At 40.8% G+C, this 27,713-nt stretch overlaps 1 protein-coding gene across 39 annotated transcripts in view; it reads right to left on the bottom strand.

Annotated features, from left to right (window-relative positions):
* Positions 1–1,456: 1,456 nt before the first annotated feature.
* The window catches only part of ZBTB20 (zinc finger and BTB domain containing 20), an 816,455-nt gene continuing 790,198 nt past the window's right edge, over positions 1,457–27,713 (bottom strand). For all 39 annotated transcript variants that reach the window (XM_059164023.1, XM_059164028.1, XM_059164024.1 and 36 more), the window contains one exon: positions 1,457–26,268. In XM_059164023.1, coding sequence (XP_059020006.1) covers positions 25,847–26,268 — 422 coding nt within the window. In that variant the 3' untranslated portion in view covers positions 1,457–25,846. The remainder of the gene's footprint in view (positions 26,269–27,713) is intronic.

Raw genomic sequence — 27,713 nt, 5'->3', positions numbered from 1 at the left:
AATTTTTAAGCGGTCAAACATATCCTAGATAGTGATGACTTTTTAAAAACAGGGAATTGTCATTGCCTTCAGTCTCCATATTTGTGTTTACTATTAAGTTCATCTCAAGACCCACAGATGATTCATTTGCTCCAGGAGGGTAGAATAGTCGAAGATTCTGCGGTAGCTGAAACAGTAGGAAAGTGGAAGGAGAGCTGTCTTTGCACACTTACAGGGATGCCGTCCGCAGGAGGATGTGGGCCAAAGCAGCCAGTCCACCCCACCTTGCGAGCAGCAAAGCATCATCCAACAAATGAAATTGTTATTTTAAATCATTAAAATAAATGATCCATCAAGATGCTGTTCGGGTTCGCAAAAATCAGATACAGGCAAACCTCGCATCATGAAATGTTGGCTTTTTTAAAATTTTCTACTTCCTAGAATATCAGGAGAACTTAGGGGCTCAGTAACTGAGTGGCAAGAAGTCAATATTTAAGTTTACGGAGGTCACCTTTCAGCCCGGAGTTCTCCTTAAGACTATCTCCATCTCCCAGGCCTCAGCCCAGGCGTCTGTGCTCCTCACTCAGGCGGGAATGTCCCTCCACACTCGCCTCCTCCAACCCAAGGCCTGCAAGTCTTGGGGAGTCCCCAAACTCAACTGCTTATTCCTCGGACCCTTCTCTGACATACCCTACCCATGTATCTTTCTGTTAGTTTATGAACTTCTGTGGCACTGACCGTCTGAATAGAACCACTTAGCTTTTGATCTTATAGGAATCTTTATTCCTAGTTGTTAGATTTCAAGGCTTACCATCGTTAAAGTAGTTTTCTTCATTCCCTTCACAAACTGCACAATGTTAAGTGAATATAGGTGCCTACTGAAGACTTGGTGAATTTACTTCAGTCGGGTTGACTGCCCTAGGGACAAATCTATCTCTATCTCGCCAGTGATTTCTGTGAGGATCATGAGGTTAGAGAGCTCTTTTGGGTAGGGCTGCCTATGAAAAAAGGACAGATAGGAGCCTCTTGGGGGTTCCCCAAAGTCATCAAATGGGGACATATTTTGAGCCACGAGCTTTCCTTGGATACAAGGGTAGAAGGGTGTAGTGTCACATGAGTATTTCCACAGGAGGCAAATAGATACCGATTTGCACATGGGAAGGAGAAAAAAAGAAGTAAATCAATTTAGATGGTAGGAAATGAGCTATAGGATCACATGTGAGTTTTGGGCAGGGGAAGAAAAAGGCCCAAATTTATCTTATGTATCCTAAAGTGATTTCAATATCAGCAATTCTGGGATTCTTACGTCTTGTATCAAGAGGGCTGATGTGTTGAGAATTTCTCTGGCCTTTAAAGTATAATCCTTAATTTGGATCTCTCCACCTAGACCTTGATCACAGGGTATGAGAGAATGTGAAAGACCATCTGGAACAGAAGCCTTGCCACAATGTAAAGAAGACGCAATACAAAACCCAGAGAAGATTTTTTTTTTTAATTATTCCTTCATATTCAAACTTCACAAACAGTGTGAACTTGTACAATACCTCGGAAAGTGAAACTTACAAAAAAAGTGCTGGTAACATTTAAAAAAAAACAACAAAAACCCCAAAAAACAAACATCATTCTTAGCAACATCAATTACTCTTCCACACAAAACAGAAACCTTGTAAAATTTATTTTCGTATTTTTAAGGCGTAATACTTCCGTATAAAGTATATGCAAGAGATAAAACTTCACAGTATTCCAAAATGTCACAATAATAATAATAATATAATAGTATAATGAAGCGCTACAGTTAATTTTTCTTTTTTTGAATGTTTTTTTTCCTGTTTAAATAACAAATACAAGTCACAGGTAAATATACGTGAGAAAAATACGAGGCTAATATTAAATGGCAGGTAAGGGTACTGTCACTGTAAGAAAAACTGGCAGGATGTGTGTATTTAGTCTATATTTTAAAGCACTTGATAGAAAAGGCGTATGCAAGGTTTTTCAAAACAATTTCTTGTTTGTTTGATAACTGACAACAATTTTAAGAGTATAATGAGAAAAAAAAAAAAGGAACAAACTCCTTCTCAAAACTATTGACCTGCTCATCCCAAACCACGCATATACTGATGGATGGATGGATGTGTGTGTTTCTGTATACATGGGTTTATAGGGTACACAGATTGATACAAGCAGTGTTCCATGCCCACCTGCAAAGATTGGAGGGGACAGTCTCTGCAGTCCTCGAGCCCAAGCTCCTGTTGGGAAATTATTCTTTCAGTTTAAAGCTCGCTCTTTCCTTGCCTTTCCCTCTTTCCAAACTCTTCCCCAGTTCCCAGGTCTTCGGTCTGAAAAGATAATCTGGTTAGAAAAGTTGCCCTCCATTCAAAGTTCACTGGGAAATAGATACTGCGTGAACAGTGACACCCACACGGACATTGAAAATACCACTTGGACGAATGAATGTGTGCATGTGTGTGCGTGCGTGCGTGTTTGTGTGTACAGTAGCAATTGCAAAAAAGGGACCATATTCCTTTCCATACTAAGATACAATGTGATAAGAAACATTTCTGTGCAGGGAAGAGGGCTTCTTTGAATCTTATCACAACACTGTGGCGGGGGAAATCAGGAAATGGGTTCACCTTTCAGCAGTCACCACAGTAAACTTCATTGAGAACGCACGTGCCCAGACGTCTGGACTGTGCACGTGTGTGTGTTAACAGCTAGCCATTCAGCCAACAGGTAACAGAAAGACAGCAGATAGCAAAACACGTCAATAAGGTGCTCAAAGAAAAAAGTGGCACCCATTCCTCGAATGGATGGCCACATTAAGGTGCTTCAAAAAAGTTTTTTTTTTTTTTTTTTTTTTTCAGTTTTTATTTCAAACATTAAGAGAGTACTGCTTTGCACACGGTAGTTCTGAGCCAGGCCAAGGGTTTTGAGATTTCTGACATCTTCCATTGAAAAGGGCTTTCACTGTAGTTTTATTCAGTTTGTCGTGGGTCACTTGAGTCTAAAGAATTTTTTTTTAATGGCCAAAAACTGAAATCAAATCAACAGGACTAAAAGAAATAACAGATGAAATGGTATAGAACATGACTGCATTCCCATCGGATCAAGATGGTTGCGCCCATTTTTCCTCTTTCGTTAACACTGTTCCTTTTTTTTTCTTTGTTACAATCCATTCCTTGTGAACATACAGAAGTAACCAAAATCACTGCAAGTGGCTGTTTTTATTTTTTGTGATCTGTTGCAAGAGTCCAACCTTGTTTCCTCTGCTGCTGTTTGTGTAGCATCTGTAATGAGCTTCTGGATTTATAATGACCATCTGATTTTGTTATGTGCACGTGTGTGTATATGCACATATACACACCTATACATGTATAATATATACACTATATATATATGGATATATATAGGAAATGTGTATACATTTATACATAATATAGTGTATATTGTTTCAACTGGAGATAAACTGAACTGGGTTCATACACTAGCATGTGTTTATCTTTCCCCTGCTCCCTCTGTACATTTTAAACAGTCTGGAGCTTTTATTTATTTTTTTAAAGTGCATTTTCAATGCAGAATAACTGTAATCCACTGATTCCTTGGAAAAGGTTTTTGATGAGAAAAATCTGACGGTTCTCAGCCCCAAGCAAGAGAAACCTGGGTTTTGTCGTGCCGGGGGCTGACGTGGCAGTGCCAGGCTTGTGCCTGAGTGATTACTGGGCATTCTGGACTCCGGGCACCTAGCAGCAGCAGCAGCAGCACCTTTATGAGAAGGCGGAGATCAAAGAGGAAGAAGGAAGGAAAGCTCAGATGAGGAAGGATGGGTTTGCGGTGTGTTTGCAGGTCGGAATTGTTCACTTTGTATGGGTTTGTGCAGTTCCCGCTTGGCTTCGGCTAAGAGATGCCATGTAGTCCCCTCCCCGCCACCTGACACCAACCTGCCGACGCCCCCCGCGCCCGCACGCTCGAGCACTGCTCCAGCGTCCCCACTCCCCAGGCTGACTTCCGTGTCCGTTCCCTGTGGGTATGTGAGTGCCAGCATCAAGTAGGAATAAGGCACCAGAGAAATCAAAATGTTTCAAAAAGATGCAAAACCCCGTTTCAAAGAGCCTCTCCCATTGCTCCATTAAAATATTGCATGTGATACCGTTCTTTTGTGTGTACTTCAAGTGTGTCAAATGCAGTCTCTGGAAGGAACTCGAGGCCCTTCAGCACCAGAGATCTATAGGAATGCACCTTTTATCGCAACACACCCACTCTCCCACCCCGGGCCCACCCCACGCCACACTCAAAAGCACCAAATCCGGAGAACAAGGCCGCTTGCCCTTGCTCACCTCATTTGTGGTAAAAATGAGAGACGTGTATGAAAGAGAATTTGTCAGGAATCACTCTAAAGTCAAATGGGTTCAGGCTGTCATGTACCTGGTGAGGTAATGCTCTAAATGTCCAAAGAGCATCACGAAGGGGTTGACATGTCTGTGTTAATATTTAGGGGGAATGTGTTAAATGAAAATTACTTCGCAAATGATGCCCAAGTCCTCCACTAACACTTCAACCTCCCCTATTTTTTTTTTTAAGCACTATAAAAAGGAAGAGGTTTGTCTAACTATAAAAGGAAAAAAATGAAGGCACATGATTTTATTCGGTCCCACAATCCTTACGAAAAATGGTATTTTGCAAGTGTGTGTGTGTGTGTGTGTGTGTGCGCGCGCGCACGCACACACATGAAAAGGAAGTCTGAGGGCCACTGGGGCAGTCGTCCAAGGGAAGTTGGAAAAGGAGAAAAAGAGAGAATTTTGAGACAGAGAGAAGAAAGGAGAAAGGAGGAAATGGAGGCCTCTCTTCAGCTTTCTGTCATTGACAGTCTCAAGATTTGGCTGCTTTAGGGTCCAGAACGGAATTCGTTTGTCTTGGTCTAGAAAGTGCCCCCAGTTAAATATCTCCAGTTAATCATGTTACAGCTTTTGGTGTTTCCCTTTTCCCTTCCCTCCAGCCAAATGATTTAAAAAAAAAATCACAGTTTTTAAAAATTATTTTTTCAATGTTGAAAAAATATGGAAAGCTATTGAACAGCCTTAGGGCACTCTGCCTCTCCGTCTTCACAGTGAGCAGATGGATGGACAATCCACAGAATCAAAGATGAGGCAGACAAGATCCCTTGTGCTAGATGGTCCCTTGCCCTACCTTCCCCATTTCTTTCAACTGGATCCTTCCTTCCCTGAGCCCGTCCATGGAATGTGGGCTGCTGAGAAAGGCAAAGCCATTCTGGAGAGCGATGGTAACAGAAGGGTCTTAGAAGCAGAGGGTGGAGGCGTGAGCGGGCTCATTCCTCCTCCCGCAGCCAAGTGAGCGAGCGGTGTGCCCTCCGAGCAGCCTGGCCACAGACTGGGAAAGCCTGGCTGCCCGCTGAGAGACCAAAGTCCCGCTCACATCACCTTCATGAGACCTCAGCCCTCAGGCTCACCACCTTGCCACTTCTCCTTGCGTCACAGCTGGCCCCCAGTCCTGAAGAAGGCAATGATCCAAGACGGAGAGGCAGAGCCGACTGGCTGTGTCCTACAAGAAAGGGCTACGGACAGTGGGATTTCAAAAACAAATTGAACTTTGGTTTTCTGACTTTTTTGAACCGTAAAAATTAAAGCAGGGCTTCAGTGGCATGCATCATCTGACAGCTGTTCTAGTTTTTTCTCATTTGGCAAGGCTAGGCGGGGGGGGGGGGGGGGAAGAGAAAAGGGGTTTCCCATAATTGGTCGAAGACACAGGGTGGTAAAATGCTTCCACACTTAAACTCACAGTCCAGTGTTTTTGACATTTCATAAATAGCTTTTTTTTTCTCTAAAAAAAGAATAAAACAAGAACAATCCCTTTACTTACTCATCTGAAACAAAATAAACAGCAGTGGGTACAAACTTCTTCTTGTAACAATTACAAAAAACAACAATATAATCCCAACTTTTAACACGCATCTTGAATCAGTTATTTTTTTTTTTTTAACCTCAAAACTGCAGCATATCCTTAAGGGCAAACTTTTCGATTAGTTTTTTTCTTTTTTTTTTTTTAAATAATGTCTTCACCAAAAAAACAGTCTTGTACCAATAAAATGCATTCAAAAATAGAAAATATTACACAACAAAAATATGTATCCTTCCTTTCCAAAAAAGATTCTTCACAAAAAAATGTAGAAAAAATTCCAACAATTTTTTTCCACTCCTAAACATTAACTTTCAGTCTAGGGCACAATTAGTTATTGATTTAAATGTCTGTTTTTGCATAAAACATGGAAGATGCAAAACAATTACTGTATTAGGATTGTGTAGTTACATCCACTCCCTCCCCGACTCCAAAACAAAACCAAACCAGAAAAACCCAGCAAACGTTTAAAAAAATGATACAGTCACTTGGCTAGGCAAATTATCTCTGTCTTTCCTCTCACTGTGCATTTGTATAGGTTAACTGGCTCTGTTGGGTTTGGAAAATGCTGAAGAAGGGGGTGGGCTTGGAATTTAGAGGTTCTTCAGCACTGGCTGATGTTGAGCCATGGATGGTCTCCCATGCTGCGGACCTATCCACTGAATCCTCACGGAAAAGAGAAACACGTGAGGTACTCCATGGACAGAGGACCAGCTGCATGCAGCTGTGGACTGTACCCATACTGCTATACGAGCCAGTTTTTCAACCATAGCACATCTCCCCCCAACCCCCCAATGGAGCCCAAGCATAGGATTAACAGGTGATAGAGAGTTCCAGAAGTGCTGGGTTTATTTCCTCCTTAGACGCCTCTCCCACATTTAACCCCTTTGGCTTTCACTGGAACCATGGGAAGATCTCAGACCTCAAAGGAACGCCCCATGATCTCCATCCCCACTGAGCCCAGGCGTCTTCTTTATTTTCAGCATTGCAACTTCTAGGACTTATCTTTCTTATCTGATGAAATTTCTCCTTTGTGTGAGATAGATTTTGTATGTGTATTCAGTAGGAGTAGGTGGTTTTCCTCATAGCTTTTTTTTTTTTTTCCTGTTGCTTGTTTGGTTGCTGGTTTTTTCTTTGTGGTTTTTGTTCTGTTTTGCTTTTGAATTTTTGAATAGTGAAATGTGTCCAATTTTATTTCCAGTGCATTAAACAAATTTTAAATTAAAGAAATAAAACTTTTCCCCCATCCTTCTAAAGGAAATGACTGATAAAAGTACAATATAATAAAATCAGGCATCGCCAAAAATAGCATGATGTGCAACCTCAATTACATCAAAGAAAAACAAACAGACAAACAAAAATTAGAGAACGTAAGCATGAAGGAGCCAAGACTATATAATCCCACCTATGGTATGATTGGCAAGCACTGGTTAAAAAATAGGTAAGGCTACTCTTAGATTTCTAACTCAACATAGTTAACCACTGCTCTTCTGTCTTTTCCTTCAACTCTTAATCTTTTACTCACTAGCTCTTTATATCTTTAAAATGAGCAAATTTGTTTTTATATTTTTGGTCTACAGTAGAATTACATATTAATAATATAATAAAAAGGTATTTCATTAATGGGTTGGTACTGCATCCATGTGGGGAAAATAGAAAAAAAGTACTCAAAGAGACATAGCAAATGGACTCTATTCTTATAAAAATAACCACAAATATAATAGAAATTATAATCAGGGCAAGAGACTCAACAGAAAAACAGGCGTAGAAAGCTATATTTTGGGTAAGACAAACTCTTGACAAGCTATGCCCTAGAATTGCAGCCTCTAAACCTTCTCTGTGACTTCCACCTTCCCACTGGATCACTCAGAATTCAAATGGAAATGAAAACAAAATGAAAATAAAGTGATAGGTGGTTGAGCCAGCCAAAGCTTCTGAGTTCTCCTAGCTGACTGGGTCAAGACCCGGTGGACAGCATTTGAGAAACTGGTAGGCTGCAGGGGACCTGCTGATGGTATCTGTTTTTTGATTTTGGAAGAGTTCCCAGCCCACTGATCAAGAGAAAAACCAAGGAACCAAATAATTCTTCCGGTAACATAAATACATGAGATGAAATAAAATAAAATTCTGATAGAGGAAAAAGGAGGGTGAGGTGAAAAAGAAGAGAGAGGGGGGAAACAGGCAACCTGTGGGCACCACCTTCCTTGTTTTTCTTCAATACGTGGGTTTCCTGCTCTTTCTAAGCATTCGTTGGGATTGACTACAGGCTCCAATGTCCTGTGGGCAAATAGGTGTCTGCTCAGTTCTCTAGAGGAGATCTTTGCTTTTCAGTCTTCCTAAGGGCTAGGTGGTCCCAGAGGAAGCCTCCCCCCTCCCACCCCGTCACTGCCTCATACCCTTGATGATGAGGGGTGCCAAGTTGTAACGACAGATGTCCTTTACATGAACTACTCTAACTGATGGTTAATTCACACTGATGGTTCAGCGTGCGGAACAAAATAGGAAGGAAAAGAACTGGCAAGAGTTGAGCTCGGTAATCAGCAAGTATGAAGTTTGCCTCCAGGAAAAAGAAGGAGGAGGAGAAGGAGCAGAACAAGAATAAGGAGAAGAAAAAGAAGAGGCATCAGTTAGAAAACACTGCTTTTGGTTTCTTTTAAGATTGAACCATCCTTGGTTTTTCTCTCATTCAGTTGCTCCAGTTTAAAGTAGAGTTCAGAATCTAGTGCAAATATCATCACATCACATCATCCCAGGAGCAATATCCTGTCCCTTCATTCTAAGTGAATACTATCCCTTCAGACCTCCTCAGAAGACTGGGGGTAACGGTCCAGAAAAGCCTAACTGAACAAATTATTAAGAAAGGCACTATCACAATAGGTCAGCCTTAGCACTGTCCTCGCCATGGGCGTGGGCGTTTTAACCACTCCAGCAACCACAGTGAAACCCAGATCATGGCTTTTTCAATACTAGAATTCGCTTGCCAGTTGTCTGACTCTCCCCCGGGCCATTGCTATGGGCTCTGGCCATGAAGAACAGCAATCTGCTCTGTTATCTACACTGTCCCCCATTGCACCAACGATCCTTGTTTGGTTCTATGTGCTTTAGCTCACTCTCTTCCGTGGAAGTTTCTTTCTCTCCATCAGTCTTCAGGTCATGACTCTATTAAGGACCAGTTTACAGTGTCAAGGTATTACTGTTTATTTTCTTCCTTAATTTTTTAAACCTCTGGCCAAACCCTAAGTCATGAAGACAGTTCAGTAGCTCCTCTTAATAACAAGACTCTTGTAAATACCACTGTGAACAGAATGAAAACCAAAGTGTCATCTCTTGACCACCAAAGCATACCCCCTGAGCCTGTCATATTATTTTTGTCTGGGAGAGAGGAGATTAGGCTCTGGTGATTAAAATCTTTGGTGACAAAACCGGAATGGGTATGCAAGTTTCATAAAAGAAGTTGTTTCCCCAAAGCCTCAACAGAAGTATTCTAGAACAGTTCATGTGAATGTATCTTAAAAGGTCAATTACTTCTTTCTATACCTTTGGTTTGGTGCAGTCAATACCGTCTTAGTGCTTATGCAATACATATCTCTAAGTACCTGTTAAGAGCTCTGAATTGAGAGTTTCCTATTTAAAACTGAGATAATGCTGAAGGGACTGCTTATGTTAGTTCTGAAAACCCTAAGTGGTGTTTTTTTCTGACTTGCAAGGCTGACAGTTCCCTTACAAATTTTTTACCTTGTAAGAGTAGACTTGGATGGATGCTAAGGAGGGGAGAGAGAGAGAGAGAGAGAGAGAGAGAGAGAGAGAGATACGTATCAATGTTGTAATCTTAGGAAAGAGACCTCAAATGACAGTTTTCCAAATTGATGACCCCACATGTGATAGTATTCACAGAAATTCAACATTAGCCATTTATACGTTGGAATCTTCCAAGCTATCACCTTGGATTCTGGAAGAGCTCTACAGCATCTTCACTCTTGTCTTACTGTGTCCTACACAATTGATTGCTTTTCCTGTGGTGCATGATTCTTTCATTTATAGTCACTGAAGAGCTGTCAAGCGCTAATTACTTCTCAGGATTAAAAAGGCAATAAAAAGAAATCCAATAAAAAAATTGAAAAAATTCAGCAACTTCAAAACTAAATTTTTAGGCACTGTTAAGGTCTTCTGCTTAATAAAGGATAGTCTATGAAGGAGCAGCTAGTAAGTAGGTTCTGATCAATTCTCCAACCCTTCCTTCAGTTTCAAAGTTGGCCTAGCTTGTTTCAAAATAAACCTTTGATCTCACTGGTTGTCCGCGTTTATTGCACTGTTCCCTTACCGCCATCTTAAAGGATTTTACCACGTGCATGGCCTTCCTCTTTGGTTAGCCTGATCTAGGTCTCACCCAGGGATGGAAAAGCATGCTCAGGCTGAAAGGATATCTCTAATACAGACAAGGCTGTGGGGTTTTTTTTTTTTTTTTTGCTTTTTTTGTTTGTTTGTTTGTTTTTTTGAAAGCAGGACATGCCACCGGCCGCCCCCTGCCACACTGTAGTGTGCGTCAACAAGGTGTTTTGTGGTGGAGGCCAAGGTGAAGGCTTTGACCTCACCGCGGCTGGCTCCCTCACCATTGCAACTCCTACGGAAGCTTAGCTGGAGACAACACTGGGCAAACTTTTTCTTAAACAATCTTCAATTAACTGTACCAGCCCAGCTTCTTTATAATAAGACAACAGATCCTATCAGCATGGCAGTTTCTGGGCCTGATCAAGAGTTAGCAGATTCCACAGACTCTCACCAACCCTGCTCAGACCAAGCACGATGGAAATCATTCTCTGTTTTTGTGACGTTTCCTGTTTCATAACTGCCTCTTTCTCCCCCATACCTCACACACTCTCTCCCAGTACAAGTAAATACATTTCAGTAGTGCAATGCAGTGCAGTCATATTTAGTGCAAAAAAAAAAAAAAAAGAAAAAAGAAAAAAGAAAAAAGAACCCCCAAATCAAAACACCAAAAAAAAAAAGAAAGAAAAGAAACAACAACAACAACAACAAAAAGCCCTATTACAGACCCAAGCTCAACTCTAAGCAGTTCTTACGAAAGGTTACCAGTGCCACACAAGTGGGGAATTCAGTCTTTACCTCACTCTTCTGTGAGTCATCTCTTGTTGCCTATTTGTGTCAGCTCAAAAAAGAGAAACAACTAGCATGCGCCTATGTATCTTGCTGGAAAATGTTAAATCGATAAGCAGAAAATAAAGGGAAGTAGATGAGTTGAAACCAGGGGTAGTATTTAGAAGAGGAAAACAGCTATTTAATGCAAAGGTCAGTAGTGGTTTTTACTGAATGGTTTTCATCATGTCAAATGGCTCTGATGCTAAAGAGAATGGGTACAGAAAAAGATAAAACTCTCCCGTTTCCCAAAACACGGTTCTAAATTTAACAGTGCTGGGCTCCTACTTTAGACTAGTGCAATCAGCTCTTCCTGGAGGGCCTCTGGCAGCAGCCACTTGACCTAACAGAAATAGGGACACTAGGAGCACTCACGTCTTCACACTGACCACCTTCTCCCTCCCCACACCCCTCCCCTACTCACTTTGTTTTCTGACAACACATAAACACAGATCTGTATACACAGAAGCAGACATTCTCAAGGCCCCTCTCAGGATGACAGATTGAAAATTGGTACAAATAGCTCAATGACACACTCACACAAAAAAGCACAACTATTAAATATAAAAGTGAATTATAATTACACCCAAATTAAGAATCTGCATTGTACCTCTTCTTGTATTATTCTGAAGAAAAAAAAACATTCATAGTAGGGTATCTTATAGAGCTTACTTCTCACTTAAGATTAGTCTGGAATTGGTTTGGGATATGGCAGAACTAAGTGACTCTGCAGACATGCTTTGTATTTGATACTCCTAAGAGTTGATCTCTTTTGGCCTGTCTGCGTCTCCATTCTCCAAACATAAATCTGTGTGTTTGCTCAAACCCACACATGCGTACGAGAAGTCTCAGGAGAATCCATCCGTAGTTGAGAATAGATTGTAGGAACAAGGGCGTCTGGCATAGTGGGGTCAGCACAAATTACCTTAAAACATAAAGTCACCATAGGTCTTTCTCTATCCTCAACTTCTTGCCTTTGTTTGCCACGAGGAGGATTAATAAGAGATCTGCTTTCATTTTTTTTCTGAAAACCACAATCCTTTCAACAACAAGGCAAAAAAATCAATTTTCATTCTATACGTGAAAGTCACCCTTAATTTCTATCTCAGTAGGCCCCCTCGGGGAAACTGAGGTTCAAATCAATGGGACTAAGGAAGGAATTGAACTGCTGACAGTGCTTTTGAGAATGTTCTCTTACAATCCTATATACAGATGGTTCCAAATCAAAGTTTGTCCCAAGGAGAGCAGGAGCAGAGAAACTGGCCTTATTTTTCAACAAACCCCTTGGCAATGACCATATACAAAGCACATTAGACTAGGTTTAAATCTTGTATCGAATTTGAAACCTCACTTTATTTCCGCTCTCTCTCTACATGGGTCCTAGAGAGCAGATTAGGTACAGGAGTCGTCAAGGGTGCGTATAATTTCTTTGAATGAATTTGATAGTAATAAGGGAAGTCTTAAATCGTAAAGAAGTGAGGTTTCCTGACCAATTCTTAAGACCATAATAGTAAGGATGGTGAAGAATAGTAAAGGGTGAGTGGTGTTAGCTTTCCCTGGTAACCCTGACAACTGGCTTTAGGAATCCAGAACTGTATCAGATTTAGCCCCTCACATTGCCCTGTCTCCCCTCTTTGCTTTTCCTCTGTTCACTTAATTGAAATTGCAACTATTTTAAAGATTGAGCTAAAAAGGCAAATTATAGCACAAAAGACAGGTTCTAAAAAGGTTGTCAGGCTATCTGTAAATTGAGTTAAAAACAGTATGCTTTCAAATGAAGCACTACAGTTTCGTTTTTTTCAAAAAAAGTTTCTAATTTGGTTTTTCCTTATTTTGTGGTGGTGGTGGGGGGTACAGATGGGTGGAGGACTGGCGATGTGGCACCAGTCTCCTTCTGTGACTGTCACTGCCAGCACCAGCAGAGGAGATGAGAAGCAATGGAGAAGTGGATGTTTCTCTGTTTAAGACCTCATGACATGTACTTTTGAAATGAGTAGAACAGAAATCTGAATACTTATAAAAATCTATAGATTGATTGACTTTGCATTTAAGTTAGCATCTTTTCTTTGTCTTTTCTGGGTATTCTGCATTAGATACTAGGAAGAAACATCCAAAGCAGATTTTCATTAAATTAATTTATTCCTAGCCTTATTCCAAAAATTGGAGGAGGCAGTAAAGATTTGTAGTGTAAAATATATGACCTTCATCTGCAATCAATTCCCACTCTTTGGCCTCAGATCTGTTAGTTTGGGTAAATGGGGTTTCTCTCAAGAAATAGTTTTTATTTTAACGATTCTACCCTCAAAGTGCAGAGAGAATCTCTCTCCTCAAAGCTCTCTCATGCTATCTGTAAAGGAAGATAAGATTTTCAAGGAGAAAAGGCTCTTTAATGGCATGAAGGAAGGCTCTCATTCTAAAAGGAAAAGAGTATATGGTAAGGGCAGGCATTACTTAACTGATACCTATGGCCAGGGACAGTATCAAATTAAAGAATCAAAATCTTTCACTATCCCGAGAAGAAAGAGATAAAGGGAAACAAACAAACTGACAACAAACTTTACTAAAATACACATTCCTCCAGTTTCAGGTTTCTAAAAATAATAATTATGCTTAAGTCAAGGTTTACAGATAGCAAACAACTGTTTTAATGTGTAAAAGTATTATCCCTTTGCTTTACTATATTAGTTTCACTTTCTTTGAAGGAATTGTATCTGTGCACACTTCTCCTAAAGTCCAGTGCAGAAAATAAACTGGTTTGCCACCAGCTTCAATCTCAGAACATTTCCTAAGCTATATTTGCAAATCCTAAAACTACATATCTGAAAAATGAGATGCAGACTTTCTGAAATGCATGGTGGTCATGGTGGGGTGGGGAAGCAAGCTTTTTATGGGGGAGAAGAAGAATGAAAGCTCTTCCTATCCTCCCTATTACGTACTATAATATTTCTGACCATCACTTTGCTGCATTAGTTACTGGTAGGGCTCTTGGTGTTCCTGACAGGTGTCAGTTGAGAAAAGCAGGAGGCTCGTAAGCAAGAAGAAATTCACATCCTGGAGTCTCTAGATACTAGCAGGATTTACACATTAATCCAGACAGATGCAGAGGCTGTGGTGAGAAATCCTGGTCTCAGGGTTAGAGCTCCTCTTGGGGAACCAGAAGGAACAATGTCAAGAAAGGCATCCTGGAGAAACCCTTGCGATTAACTGGACCAAATAGGACCTGTCAAACCTGGATCCTCTCCTACTCCACGTTACACTTTACACAATAGTCATCAGGATTTGAAAGAGAGCTGTCTACTGCTTCAGAAGCCAAAGCCTGAGGAGAAGAGTACTTTAGACGAAGGGTACTTTTACAAATGAGATAGAGGGAGAGCAGACAACGGAAGAGAAGAAGATGGAATTGGCGGGGAAAACATGCCAAGTGAAGACCACCACCCTAGCCAACATAAATACTGGCTTTAAGAAATATTAGTTTCCTACTAGATGTATAACTCAGGAAGTTATACATATAGTTTTGAACTATCTCTTTACTTCACTGCTTTCTGTGGTATGAGTTCATGTTCTAAAAACTGGTTTAATTAAGGCAGGAGATGGGTCAAGCCTCCTAGTCACAGTAAGAATACACTTTTGCTACCAAATGTTGATTCTGTTTGTCAGTGGGTAAAGCAAGAAATAAAAGAGCACAGGTCTGCACACTCAGAACCAGGTACTACTCAAAATGCCACAGATTTTGTCTTCATAAGAGTCAAGAGGCAGTGTTGGGGCATGGCAAGAGTCATGGGCTGGAAGTGAGGTAAGAAGGTATGACATTATGAACATCCTATAAAGGGACAGATCCAGAACAGTATCACTCTTTTGGGTAACATTTTGGCAACATTATATATATATATATATATATATATATATATATATATATATATTTTTTTTTTTTTCCATTTAAAAAAAAACAACTGTTTGCAAAAAAGACACTTTATGGACCTTTTCATCCCTCAGTAAATTACTCTTAAAAGTTCTAAATCAATCAACAATCATTCGTTTTTCAGAAAGACAACAAATGAAAAAATTCTTCATAGTTGTTTCCTCCTACTTTACTGGAAGTCGCTTTACCTGTTTTAAGAGAGTTCACTAAGGCTCCGGCAATTATCAAAATTATCTTAAAATTTACCTCTTTTGGTAAGACTTCTGTAAATCTAGTATGGGATAAATATGTCATTTGGCTAAATATCAGCAGGAATTGAAAGAGTCAACATTGATGAATTTATTTTTTCCTTCTCAGAAATGGTCTACTCATATCAGGAATTCGAACACTGTAAAAAACAAAAACAAAAACAAAAAAACAGTAATTTTTTTTTTCTTTACCTTTGGCCAAATGTGAAGGTGAAAGGCATTAATGACCTCACCAGTACAGCTGACATTTAAAACTGTGACTCAGGTCCTCCCACTCTGCAAAGAATACTGATAAGTTTTAGAATCTGAAGGTACAGTGAAGACATGCTTCTTCACTCCACCTACGAGTCTCAGGTTGGTGAGCTGATGCCAACCAGTGCTCTTGAACCACACAAAACTTAAGGATTTTCAGGACTGGGTGGGGAAGGGAGGCATTGAGCACTCAGGGGTCATCATTATTTGAATTCCTTAGGTGGTGGTGAGAAGAAAAAGTGATTTAAAGTAATCCTAAAGAGAAACAAGAAATAAAGGAAGACGGTTAGGAAAAGGAAAGAGGAAAATAATGACACTGATACGATCTGGGTATTACGTGATCACTGGAAAAGCGAAAGCCTCACTGACTTCACGAACTCCCAGTTCACAATTGTGTCTGTCCTGGAGAAATATATTTAGTAGAAAACTAGGGTGAAACGGATTCATAAGTTCGCTACTAGACTCAATGTTAGCCCCTTCGAAGGAGGCTGGAATAGGTCCACCAGGCTTCACGAGTGGGAGGGCACTGCTGCAAGCCTGAATAAGGGAAGGTCGGGAAAGACGTGAGAGCTGGAGTTGGGGGAGCGCAGCAGAATGGGATGGGGTTTGGAAATAAAAATCTATTAGGACAGAAGAAAGGAAAGAATTGGTGCCATTCATACTGACAGGCCTTAATATCGGTCCAGTGTGGGAAGGAATTTCACACTGAGTGTCATAAACAACTGTTGTCATTTTGTCCTGAACGGAGAGCTGAGAGAAGGACTCTGGCGTTGGGTCTCCAGGATGGATGTAAAGTTTATTCAGCTAGGGAGCTTTCCAGGCTGAGTAGCTAAGGAAAGCTGGAGAAGCTCTTTATCTGAAAATACTACTTGAAAATATTTCTTGCTAGGAAGACAGGATGCCTGATTTCTGACGTTTCCATGACGGCCTGGCTAAAGAAGAAAGGCACCAAATCCCTACTTTCACAGACAAATGGAGATATGGAGGGCCAGAGACCCGAGAGCCACCATTTTATGGATTCTGCAGGCTAAAAAATGAGCTATTTCTCAGTTCTATTTCTATCAGCCTCTGTCATGAAAAAGTTCCTCAAATTCCGGTTTTATTTAAGAAAGAAAATCTCCTAGGAAAATGAACGTTATATTGCCAAGCTGCCTCCAGGGGAGCATTGAAGACTAGTTAAAATAATCATAGAGCACACTGAAAACAGAAAGTAGTCCGTAAAGAAGCAGTATGAAAATCAGTGTTTGAAAATCCTGTTGGGACAGCTAGGCATTTCATTCCCTTAGCTTCTCGGACGAGCAGCCCTTTGACAGCCTGTAACTGTTGGTCAGATCATATGCAGGTTAAGCAGCCCCTAGGTCGTATTTTCCAAAGCAAATATAGACAGTGACAGTCCTAAAAGGGAAAATCACAGATACATTCATATGCACTTTTGTTCTTCAGATATTGAGAGGGTTGACTAAACAAGATCACTTTGAATATGAACCTCTTTGTATCGGTCACACCGGAAAAAAAAAAAAAAAAAAGTTTTCTTAACAAACGTTTTTACTTTCCTACATTTGCTGTCTGAACTTAAAAAAATTCTAAAATCCTGTAAAGACAATACTGAAGCTGATAATATAAAAAGCAAACTAGAGCAGTAATGATTAGTATTCAATGCACCAGACTGACTGCAGCGGGTTGGTGATGGGTGATAAATGCAAAGAAATAATATTTCAATCAACTCATGATCATAGGAAGATTCAAAAGTTAAAATGAATATAATGTAATATATATTTCAATATAGAGTTGTTATATATAATGTGTATGTTCTAGCTTTCAGAAATACTGCAATGTAGTGTACTGTACTTAAGTAAGCATACCTAAATGTAACTCATGTTCTTCCACAAAGTTACTAGTACTGTTAATTAAAAAAACAAAAACAAAAACAAACAAACAAAAAAACCCAACTCATTTTTTTTTTTCCAGTAAAAAGAAATACCTATGGTTACAGTCACAGACTTCTTCTGGATATAGAAAGACAATATACAGTTTTTAAAAATAATAACAATGAAAAGATTCTAACTATACGTAGCCTTGCTTAAGGGGGCAGGGGGAAGTCACCAAAATAGAAGAGGAAAGAAAATGTCCTCTGAACTCTGTAAATTAGCAGAAATCATCTTCTACATGTCACAAGAAATAATAAACCACCTAGTAAAAGAAGGGCATGGGAATGAGCAACCTGAATTCCACTGTTTCTAGGCCATTCTCTAAGGTCAACTGCAAGAGCCAGGTCCATTTGTTCTGAATAGTGCGCAAGAGTGGTGTTCTACTTTAAGGTGTGAGATGGGCCAGAGCCATCAATGCCTAGAGATTACCAAAAATGATTCCCCCAAGAGTCTATTGGCTTGCTAGACCTGGTAAACAACCCACTCCTGGAAAGACTTGGGCAAAGGCCACATTGGTTTCAGGAGATACAGTTCGGAATGATGATGATGTCCTGCAGTTCCAGGCAGGGTCAGGAAGCTTTAGTTTGGGAGTGAAACGGGCAGCTGAGCAGGTGTTTGTGGGCCCACCCTGGGCTGCACAGAGGAGAGCAATGGGGACCTTCCAGCCATGGACTGGTGCAGATCAAAGTTGCCTCCCTGGCCTTGGTGCTCCCTCTCCCCAGAAGACCCGGAGAGGTGCCCCAGACTGCTGCTCCCTCCATCTGCTCTCCACTTCTTCTGTTCTACCTTCTTCTGGAGGAAAACAGCCTGTCACTGTAGGATTGCTGTGGCTCCAACAAGCTGCCTTTGTTTCTCCCAACTCTGAAACGCTACGAAAAGCAACAGAGTGGGCAGGTGACTGCTTCCTGGGAAGGGAGCCACAAGTCTTGAGCACAACAGTAGGAAGAGGCAACTCCGTCTATGCAGGGACACACGCCTGTGTGTGCTTCCTTTGAGGGGTGCACACACTTCCAGACTACACATCCACATGCAAACACACACATACACACACATGCCAGTCAATCCAGTGGAAGTGCAGAGTTCGTCACGTGCACTCTCCTGCACAGAGCATATTCAAGTTTCTCATGAAGCACATACACAGAAATGACTGATGGTTGAGCTCTTTCAGAATGCCCTAGAACTTCCTCACAGCAGACGGCACTGATGCACCCAATTAAGGCAACAGAGCAGAAGCAGATAGGACATATGTGAGACCTTGGACTAGCTAGAAAGAAGTTCCAGAAGCTATCTTGTCACTGGGGAATATGAACATGGAACAGCTCTGTACTGAGAGCGTCTCAGACACACTGCGTGTGTACATGCAGAATGTGTACTCATTTATGGACATTTTGGACAGCAGCTGTGACATATTAGCTGGGTTAAGTCCTCTTCATTACTGGAATCTACATATAAATTACAATGATTTTGCTGGGCAATAACAACCTTCTGTTTTAACAATAGTAGGGACAGATGTCTCAGATGGGGTTAATTTTTTTTTTCTTTTTCTATTTTAGGTGTATCAGAATCTCATGGAGGCATCTGAACCAAAGGAAGCCCTGAATTTGAAAGAGGGCTAGTAGGGACTTTTTATACCCTAATTAGGGATCTCAAAAGTGAGGACTCCCATAAATGTGGCTAGATTTCCTCTATGATCTGCAGATTGTGCTCCTTCCTTGAAAATTTGAAAGTTGTGAGTTTGCATTTAAACAAAGAACCACCAGATAAAACAGATTCTCAGGAAAACTGTAGAAAAGTGAGTTTAGAAATACATAGTGTATAGGGAAAGAAAGCTTTTTGTAGAGACTGTTCTCCCTCTGAAGGAAATGATGAAAACTGACATTCCAGGCACCTGTGATCATGTCTTATGGGATTTACCCTTTGACTAATTTGATGCCTATTTTACACGCAGCCCAGATCTCTGTCACTGCAGTAGGCTATGAAAAAGGGGCAACCACTTCCTGAGAACTGTCCGTTCCAGACAAGTGCAATGCGTCTCTGCAAAGCCACTGTTTCCATCATCTTCACTCATGAAGAGGGCTCGTTTTGAGGACGATGCAGCCATTAAAAACAAGAAATGTCTGTGTTTTCACATCCTTCCAACCTCTCTTCCCTGGGCTTTCTGACTTAAGGCAATAATTCTTCACTCTAAGTAGCTTCTGGTGAAAATCTCTCAACTGAGGTCACTTCAGATGAGATTTTAGTCTGAAGGGATTCAGTTTATGGAGCCATAGGCTGGGTCTGAGGAACCACTGGGATCCAGGCGTTGCAGTTGGTTGTTTCAACCCGGGCATATTTTTACTGCTTTTTCAGTGAATTACATAGTTCTGAAAAAGAACCCATGCTATGCAGCCCTTATCCCCTACTTCTTCATCCTAAAAAGAACTGAAAACAAACCCTGGCGTTCCAAACCGTTTTCTGGGAGCTGTCACTGTACACTGCTGACCATTGTGGATTCAGTGTTCCAGGGGGGAAAAATGTATTCGGAGACTCAGAAAAATCTTTGGGGAGTTTTGGTTAGGCTAATCACCTTAGTCCCTAGTGCTAGAAATGATGCTTTGGGTTAGTCACTTCCACGTTTTGTGTTAATATGAACACAGTCACCACAGCTTTTCCTCTCGTGGAGGTGCAAGTGGTCTTAGAAATGGCAACCCCATACACAGAGCCCTTGGTGATATTGGTGAGAATATTCTCACTCGAGAGCAAGAGCTCTTCTGTGTCCCTTTTCTGTCACCATATGCTACCTGGGCACCAGGGTAGAGATAGCTTTTGAATGTTGGCCCCATGCAATCTATTTCCTGGGCACCTAAGAGAACAGTCCTTTAATTCATGTCAACACGAAGAGAAAGGGGCTGCTGACATCCCAACGGGGAAGTTATATGGAGCCTCAGAAAGCCTCGGGGTGGCAGGGTCAGCACAAGCACTTTCTTCAAGCCACTGCAGATGGAGAGGCTTTGGGTTGCCTTGCCTTTTCTATGGAATTAGGGAGTCTATTGAAATTCTAGTGCGCCCTTCCTTTTGTTTGTTACCAGGTCACATGGTTCTGTCTTTAGTGTCCTATTTTTATTTTATTTTTTTTTAAAATTTCTTTTTCTGGGGGATAAAATTGGCCATTTAAAGAAAGTTCTTTTCTAGTGAGTAAAGAGGTTTCTCAGAGCCAGAAATCACTCAAAAGAAAGTCTGTCGACCCCACTACCCATGGAAAGCCCAGAGATTTCTCTAAATACTTCTTGCCAAAGTTCCTAGTGTTGCGATTGGATGTTTTTTGGTTTCGCATTATTGGGTGCTGAATACACTTTGCAGTCCTTTTGTTCTCTTCCCCACGGCTTCCATTACCCTGGACTTCAACTCTTTACTAAATTAAAGAATTCTTTCAGGAGATTTCTTTTAAGAGTCAGGTCGCAGCAGAAAGGGCACCCTCCCTTCTCCCAAAGCCCAAGGGCATCTCAGGTTGTGTCTGCTCTTACATTGTACCTTCCGTTTTGTTTCTTTTTGCATAGCAGAGGCAGACCTGATTTGGTTATCTGATACCTTCTCTGCAGAATCACATACCCTCTTCTCCCAGCCTCAGCTAATTAAGTAACATCTTCCATAACAACGGAGGAAAGCTCCTGAATGGACATGTTGAGTATGAATCCTGTCCAGATCTAGCTCACTGCTCCCTTTCCTAAAGGCAACACGTGTTGGGCGCATTATGGAGGAAGCACATCTAGGAAGCAACATGAACCTTTATTCTGTTCTGTTGGGGACCTGAGGGATTTTATAAGGAGCACGCCTCATTTGAGGGAACTGCTGAGGGAAAACAGATTTGGGGTATGTAAGGTCTGGGTACACACTGTTGGTATGCTTGTATGATGGAGGCCCATGTAGGTCAAAGCATTAGGACTTACTTGAAACACACATAGCCAAAGGAAATCTTTCTTCTTCTCCTATCAGACTGCACAAATTCTAACTGTTCATGGGTTCCAAAGGGTTTTCTTGGTCCTTAAAGAATATTGGGATGATACAAAATAAAACCCATGACTTTCCAACAAAGCAAATCCAAGTCTTTTCTTCTAAGCCTGGGAGCTACTGTGACCTCCAAGATGCCTATGAAGAAGGAATACGCCAGAGCTGGAATACGAGAAGGGTTATCTGTCACACCTACTCACGGCACAGACAGTTTCAGAGAGTTAGGAGTTTGGGTAGGAAAAAGTCTATTAACTATTATTAGGAGCTAAAGTTTACAACTCAATTAAAATATATAGTAAAAGCCATTTTGATATCGAGACTTCCATTTCAAACTATTTTTTCCTGGCTTATTTCTTAACCTTTTCCCACATGTAGATTTATATTAGATCCATCCGTTCCAATTCTTTCCTTTTTGGGGGCCATATTTTGCCACTTGGGTTTTTTTTTTTTTTTTTTTGGTACAAATATTGGCATTTATTGTAGTAATAGGGGGAAAGTTGCCTACCACGCTAAGATGCTACCAATGTTTTTAGAGCTGGGAAATTTTATTTTTCATAAACTGTATCTAAATGAGTTGACATAAATATTCCCCTTTGACTTTTTTTCCTTTCCCTTGTTCAGCTAACCTACTTTTAAATCATAAATTACTAAAAAAAAAAAAAAAAAAAAAGGTTCTTTTCCAAACCAGTTCTTGTTCCCTGTATTCATCTTAAGAGGTCTTAAATCTGGAACATTTGCTTCCATTTCATCTATTTTTTCCCCTGACTACTGAAAAAAAAATTTTTTTTAGCACTCATAGCATCCTAGCATGAAGTTCTAAATGTAAGAAGATTGTTGGATTTGAAACTAAAAAATAAAAGGATTCATGTTCATCCTCTATTCTTGAAGCAAAATATGTTTCCCCATTTCCTAAAATGTTGGTAATTATTGAATTTAAAAGTAAGGATTGGCAATCTAAAAGCATCTCTATCCTTCTGAAATAGGTCTAGTCTGGTTTATATCAGTTGGGAAAGTCACCCTTTCAGGAGGTCAGAAATACAGTAATGACCCCACAGCAAGTTCACTGCTCCCCCCTAGATTAGACCTTTCACTGCAGTCTAACTGCTCCCTCTCCCCAGAGAACAAGTCTATCAACTATTTTAGACTATGAATATTTGAAAGGAATAGACATACGGTAAGACAAAGTCTACTGCTATGCAAACCTGGAGAATCCATGTGCTTATAATGATTGCATCACCTCACCAAGAATTCTCTGGGAGTTCTCCAACATTTTTAAAAAAGAGATACTTCATTTGAAGGGAAAGGATGAATATTAGTGTTTCAAACCCAACTGGAATTTTTTCCTCTATATGTTCTATAACAAAATGTGGATTTGATCTTAACCCAATTGCTTCACTTTTCACGTGGCACATCAACATTAAGGCAAATGGGTCTTCCTCTGATTTGAGAAGCAGGTACCAAAATTCGGCCCAAAATGGCACCCAAGATCGGCTTTTCTAGAGGTACTGTAAATTCTGCCTGCCTTTGTGAAGGCTGGGATAAGGACACGATCTTAAATCAGCTACCGTCAAAAATTCGAAAATATTTTAAAGTGGCTTTTGGCCTTCTTCATTTGTAATATACGCTGAGGGATTTTATGCCATTTTTCCTCTAGATTAAACAACTTTTTTCCTTAATGTCAATTTTTTCTTTTTTATATCATGGGTGGAATGACTTGTCTTTCAAGGTACCAAAACAGCCCCAAGCCATGGTTAATTAACTAGTGCTCCCTCTGTTGGTAGTAAGTGGAAATAGTAAAGTCCTAACAACTCTGCTATTTTAAAAAGCAGAATTAGCAAGAGAAAAATGGACTTAATTTTGAAGCTGGTTCCCACTAACTTTTAAAACAGGTCAATTTTGGACACATAGTTCTTGATAGGACTCCTCTTAGAAATCGCAATGAGCGATACCCAATAATCAGTTAACTATCCAAGTTTACGTTAAACTGCTGGCAAAAGAATTACTGATTTAAGGATCAGAGGACCAGATAAAACCCACATGCACTCTAGTTGCACTAACCCTACCAAACATCACCAAGAACTTGTGGAAAAGATCCAAGTTAACTAATATCTAAAATATAGGAGTAAAACCAATTTAGTCACTATCGAGTTGCTTTCCTTGGAAGATTTCTCATTTGTTGTACAGTTTTTGCAAATAAGTTGCTGACAGAAAAATTAAAATGCACAGTAATTTTGAAATTAAAATTCTGTCTTTGCTTCTTTTTTAAAATTACAGTTTGGTGTTTCTGCTTTGTTTAAAGGTTTCCTTTTCCCTCTTAAGAGTATTAAACCATGCCCAGCAATAAAATCACCTTTGGAGTTTTTGTTAGGTTTAAGAATTCTCATATTTGAGTTGCAGTCCCTTCTGAACACTGTCTAGAATGGAAAAATCCCTGTTACAATACTTTGCTCAGGACCGAGGAGAGAAATCCCAACTAGGAAGAGAGAGTGGCATCTAGGATGATGCAATGAACTGGTGGTCTTCTGAATGATGGATGTTGGTATCTGAGAAATTTTTGTTAATTTCCTTAAAACCTTTCCAGAAAGCAAGGGTTAATATACCCCCTAAAGGAGGATCATCTTACTTAGCCCTCTCACCATGGTGGCAGTAGTCTGAAGGTGGTATTTGGAAGGAAGAAAGCAATTTTGGCATCAAGGCATCCTGATCTATACCAGGCTTCTGCTCTCTGCAGCTGTGAGGAGGCATGAGCTCCTCCTCCTGGCTGCCCACGAAAGGAAAACGCATTTGTCACGACCTCTAGACTACTAGTGTTTCATTCAAGAAAAGAAGTAAAGTCAAGGGAAAGTCTAGAATCATAAGACCTCAATGAACTTTTAGAGAAGCAAGAAATCTGTTTCTGAAAGATAAAGTCTTCCCATGAAAAAGAACAGAATTCTAGATGGATCAGTTGAAAAAAAAAAAAAAAAAGTCAGTGGAGCAACTTAAGCTTGCTAAAAGTCAAAGAACTACATATCAAAATACAAAGCAGCAGTTCAAATTACAGCAGGGATGGGCTGGCCACAGGGGCCCTCATCAACCCAGGCAATACTTAAAATAATAAAAATTAAGAAAAAATTAAAAAAAATATGAAGAAAATATCCTTCCTCTCTTTCAAATATAACTTTAATTGCCTTTGATTCTTTCTATCTGGAAGCAGTATCGCTAACCTTAACAGTCTTGACTTACCAAAAAATATATATATGTGTGTGAAATAAAATAAAAGAGAAGGGATTGGTGGCAGTGTATGCAAAACCAAAACGAAAAAGAAAATTACTTTTAACAATCTCGCTTTTTTTTTGTTTTTTTTTTTACACAAATACTGTTGTAAATATATTAAAAAAATCAGCATTCTATCTGGTAAACGTCACTTTTGCCCCTCTATAAAATTTGAATTAAAAAAGCCTCAAGAACTTTTTATTATCCCCCCCACCCTCCATTTCTCTTTCTTTTTCTCTTCCACAAGAATATATCCTGACACTTTTTTTTTGTTTTTGTTTTTTGCAAAGATTGTGGGAAATAATCCTTCTCTTGTACCTAGAAACGTAGGTGCAAACCTCTGATATCTTTGTTTTATCTGCATTCCTGCCTTTCATGAAAGTCCCTCTTGATTGTGCTGAGGCTGTGGCTCAGCGAAGACACTGAATAAATACGATAGCCACTGTTGCTTGATGCTTGTCCAAGTCTTCCTGGCTTCTGCCGAAAGGGGGGACAGGAAGGAGGTGGGCCGGGGTGCGTGGGTGCGGGCAGCATCTGGGGGAGAAGCCTGCCACTTGCCTTCCCCACACCACCGGACCCACTGCCCTTCCCAGCCCCCCCACCCCCCAGCCCTTTTATGAAATCAGACAATGTGGTAGGTGGAAAACAGCAGGGCCTTTCCTCTGGGTTTTCAACCAGAAGGGATATTCCACAGTTTTAACTGGTTACTGTGAAGTCCAAGCGGCCAGAATTGCGAAAATGTCCACTGAAACACTGCAAGCGGTGTACTTAAAAGACAGTAGGCCTTTTAGATTTTGTTATATATTTTTGTAGTGCTCTTCACAAGTGAAAAAAAAAATTTTTTTTTACTTTTTTTTAAAGATTTTTTTTTTTTTTTGTTTTTTGTTTTCTGTTTTTTGTTTTGTTTTTTTTGTAAAGAAGGGTTGTATTTAGAGGCCAGTAGCGAGAGATCCAACCAGTGGACCTCCTGAAGCACTACCAGGCCTTAAGGCCACCATCCGAGGGAGGCTGGGAAAACTCTCATTCACCCGAGCCTCCGGAAATGTAATGTACCAGCAGGCAAAAACAGTTCTTCATGTAGTACAAAATGAAACGAAACAAAAACAAAAACAGAAAGTAAAAACGAAACCAAAACATTTCTTAAATTCTAGTGCCATAGCTTTTTTTTTTGTTTCTTTTCTGTCGTTTTGTTCGTAAGAAAGAGAGAAAGGTACTACTTATCCGTCAGACACATGCATCCTCATGTGGTCGTTGAACTGCTCGATTTGGTCAAACTTGGCGGGACAGACGGAGCAGACGTAAGTGGTCCCCTCCGTGCAGGCCACCACCCCCGGGGGGCCAGCGCGGGCGCCGGGCGGTGTCCCCGCGGGAGGGGTCCCGTTGCTGGCACTGTGCAGGGCCACGTGCCGCTCCAGCAGGGTCTTGTGGGAGAACTTCTTTTTGCAGATGTAGCACTCGTAGGACTTCTCCCCGCGGTGGAGGCGCATGTGCACGTTGAGAGAGCTCTTCTGGGTGAAGCGCTTGTTGCAGATGCTACACTGGTACGCCCTCACTCCTGTGTGTGTCACCATGTGCTTGATAAGGTAATCTTTTAAGGAGAAGGAGCGCCAACAGATGCTGCATTGGTGGGGCTTCTCACCTGTCGGTGGGGGAAGAGACAGCAAGCGGAACAGAGCGGGACACAGCCAGGGAGGGAGAATGAGAGACAGGGAAACAAGACGAAAAAAACAAAAACAAAAACAAAAAACAAAACACATGCACACACACACACGCACACAAACAGAAAAATTAAAAAAAAAAAATCTGGTTGGTTCACCCTCTACTGGAAAGATTCAGTCCTTCCTGGCCTCTCCTGTTCTGAGAAACCTTGTTTTTGGGTGATGCCGGAACAAGCTAATCTTCCACCTCCCCATGCCAGAAAATGGCTCTCCTGGAAAGCTACAAGACACTCCCCACCACAGGTATTCAAAGGTCATTCTGTGGAGAAAAGGGAGGGCTACATTTAGGGGTTCCTTTTCCCTGTCGTCACTCATGTGTGGATTTAACCCTGCGTTTCCCATTAATTTTATCAAACCCATGTAAGAAATCAGGGAGAGGAAGGATCTTTCGGGTTCCTTAGAATCTTTAGAAACTAAGGATGGTGGTTACATAGCCTGGCTCTTTGGGGATGGTTTCTATTTCCAGGATTCTATCTAGTAAAGGCACTTTGCCGTGATAGGTCTGGAAAATACTGGCCAACTTAGGAGCAAGTTGCTCTGAAGAGCTACGCTTTCAATTTTATTTATTTTTGACAGAAATCTTCCTGAAATGTAACATTAGAGATAATTGGCTATTCTGTCTTGAGTGCCCTGAGCTGCGGATTGGCCTTGTCTGGTGTGGAGGTTGACTAGGTGGTGGACAACACAATGATCTCAGAGTCAAATGGTCCTGTTCAAATCTGGGCTCCGACCCTCGGCACGGAACTCTGACAGATCTCCAGATGCCTCTGAGGTATACGGTCCTTCTTACCTCACTGTGCTGGTGTTGACATAAATCCATATGAAATCACTTTGCAGACCACCAAGGGTGGTGTGGGAATACTTGCATGGTATTCTTATTATAAAACTATCCTCTCCACCCCCCAACCCCAATTAAATGGTTCCATACGCATTTTTGAACTCTTGGGTCAATATAAAAAATAGCTTTCTCTTTCTTTGTTCTCAGTCTGTTGGCTGAAACTCTTCTTTCTCCTCAGTTTACTGCTTTGGTTTGCTGTTGGCTTAGAAACCAAACATTCAAGCTTGTGAAAGAGACTAAGGTAAATAAAAATATTGTTACCAACTGACCACATGAAATATTCCTCTATAAGTAATGTCCATGGGCTTGTGACAACCCTTCGGATAAACAGAGCCTTGATTTTGTTGGTGTTGTTAGTTCTCAGCTTTGCCCTTGACAGGTGAGATGAAATGCATTAGGGTGTTTCCTTCTGTCCCACCTCATTACTGATTGCCTAGTGGAGGCACCCACCTTGGAGAAGAAAGTCCTTTTCTGTACTCTTCCACAACCCAGTGTAAAGCTCAAAGCCTTTGAAACTCTCTAGGGTTA

The sequence above is a fragment of the Mustela lutreola genome, chromosome 2 (genome assembly GCF_030435805.1).
Source record: "Mustela lutreola isolate mMusLut2 chromosome 2, mMusLut2.pri, whole genome shotgun sequence".
NCBI lineage: Eukaryota > Metazoa > Chordata > Mammalia > Carnivora > Mustelidae > Mustela > Mustela lutreola.
This window is presented reverse-complemented; position numbering and strand designations above follow the sequence as displayed.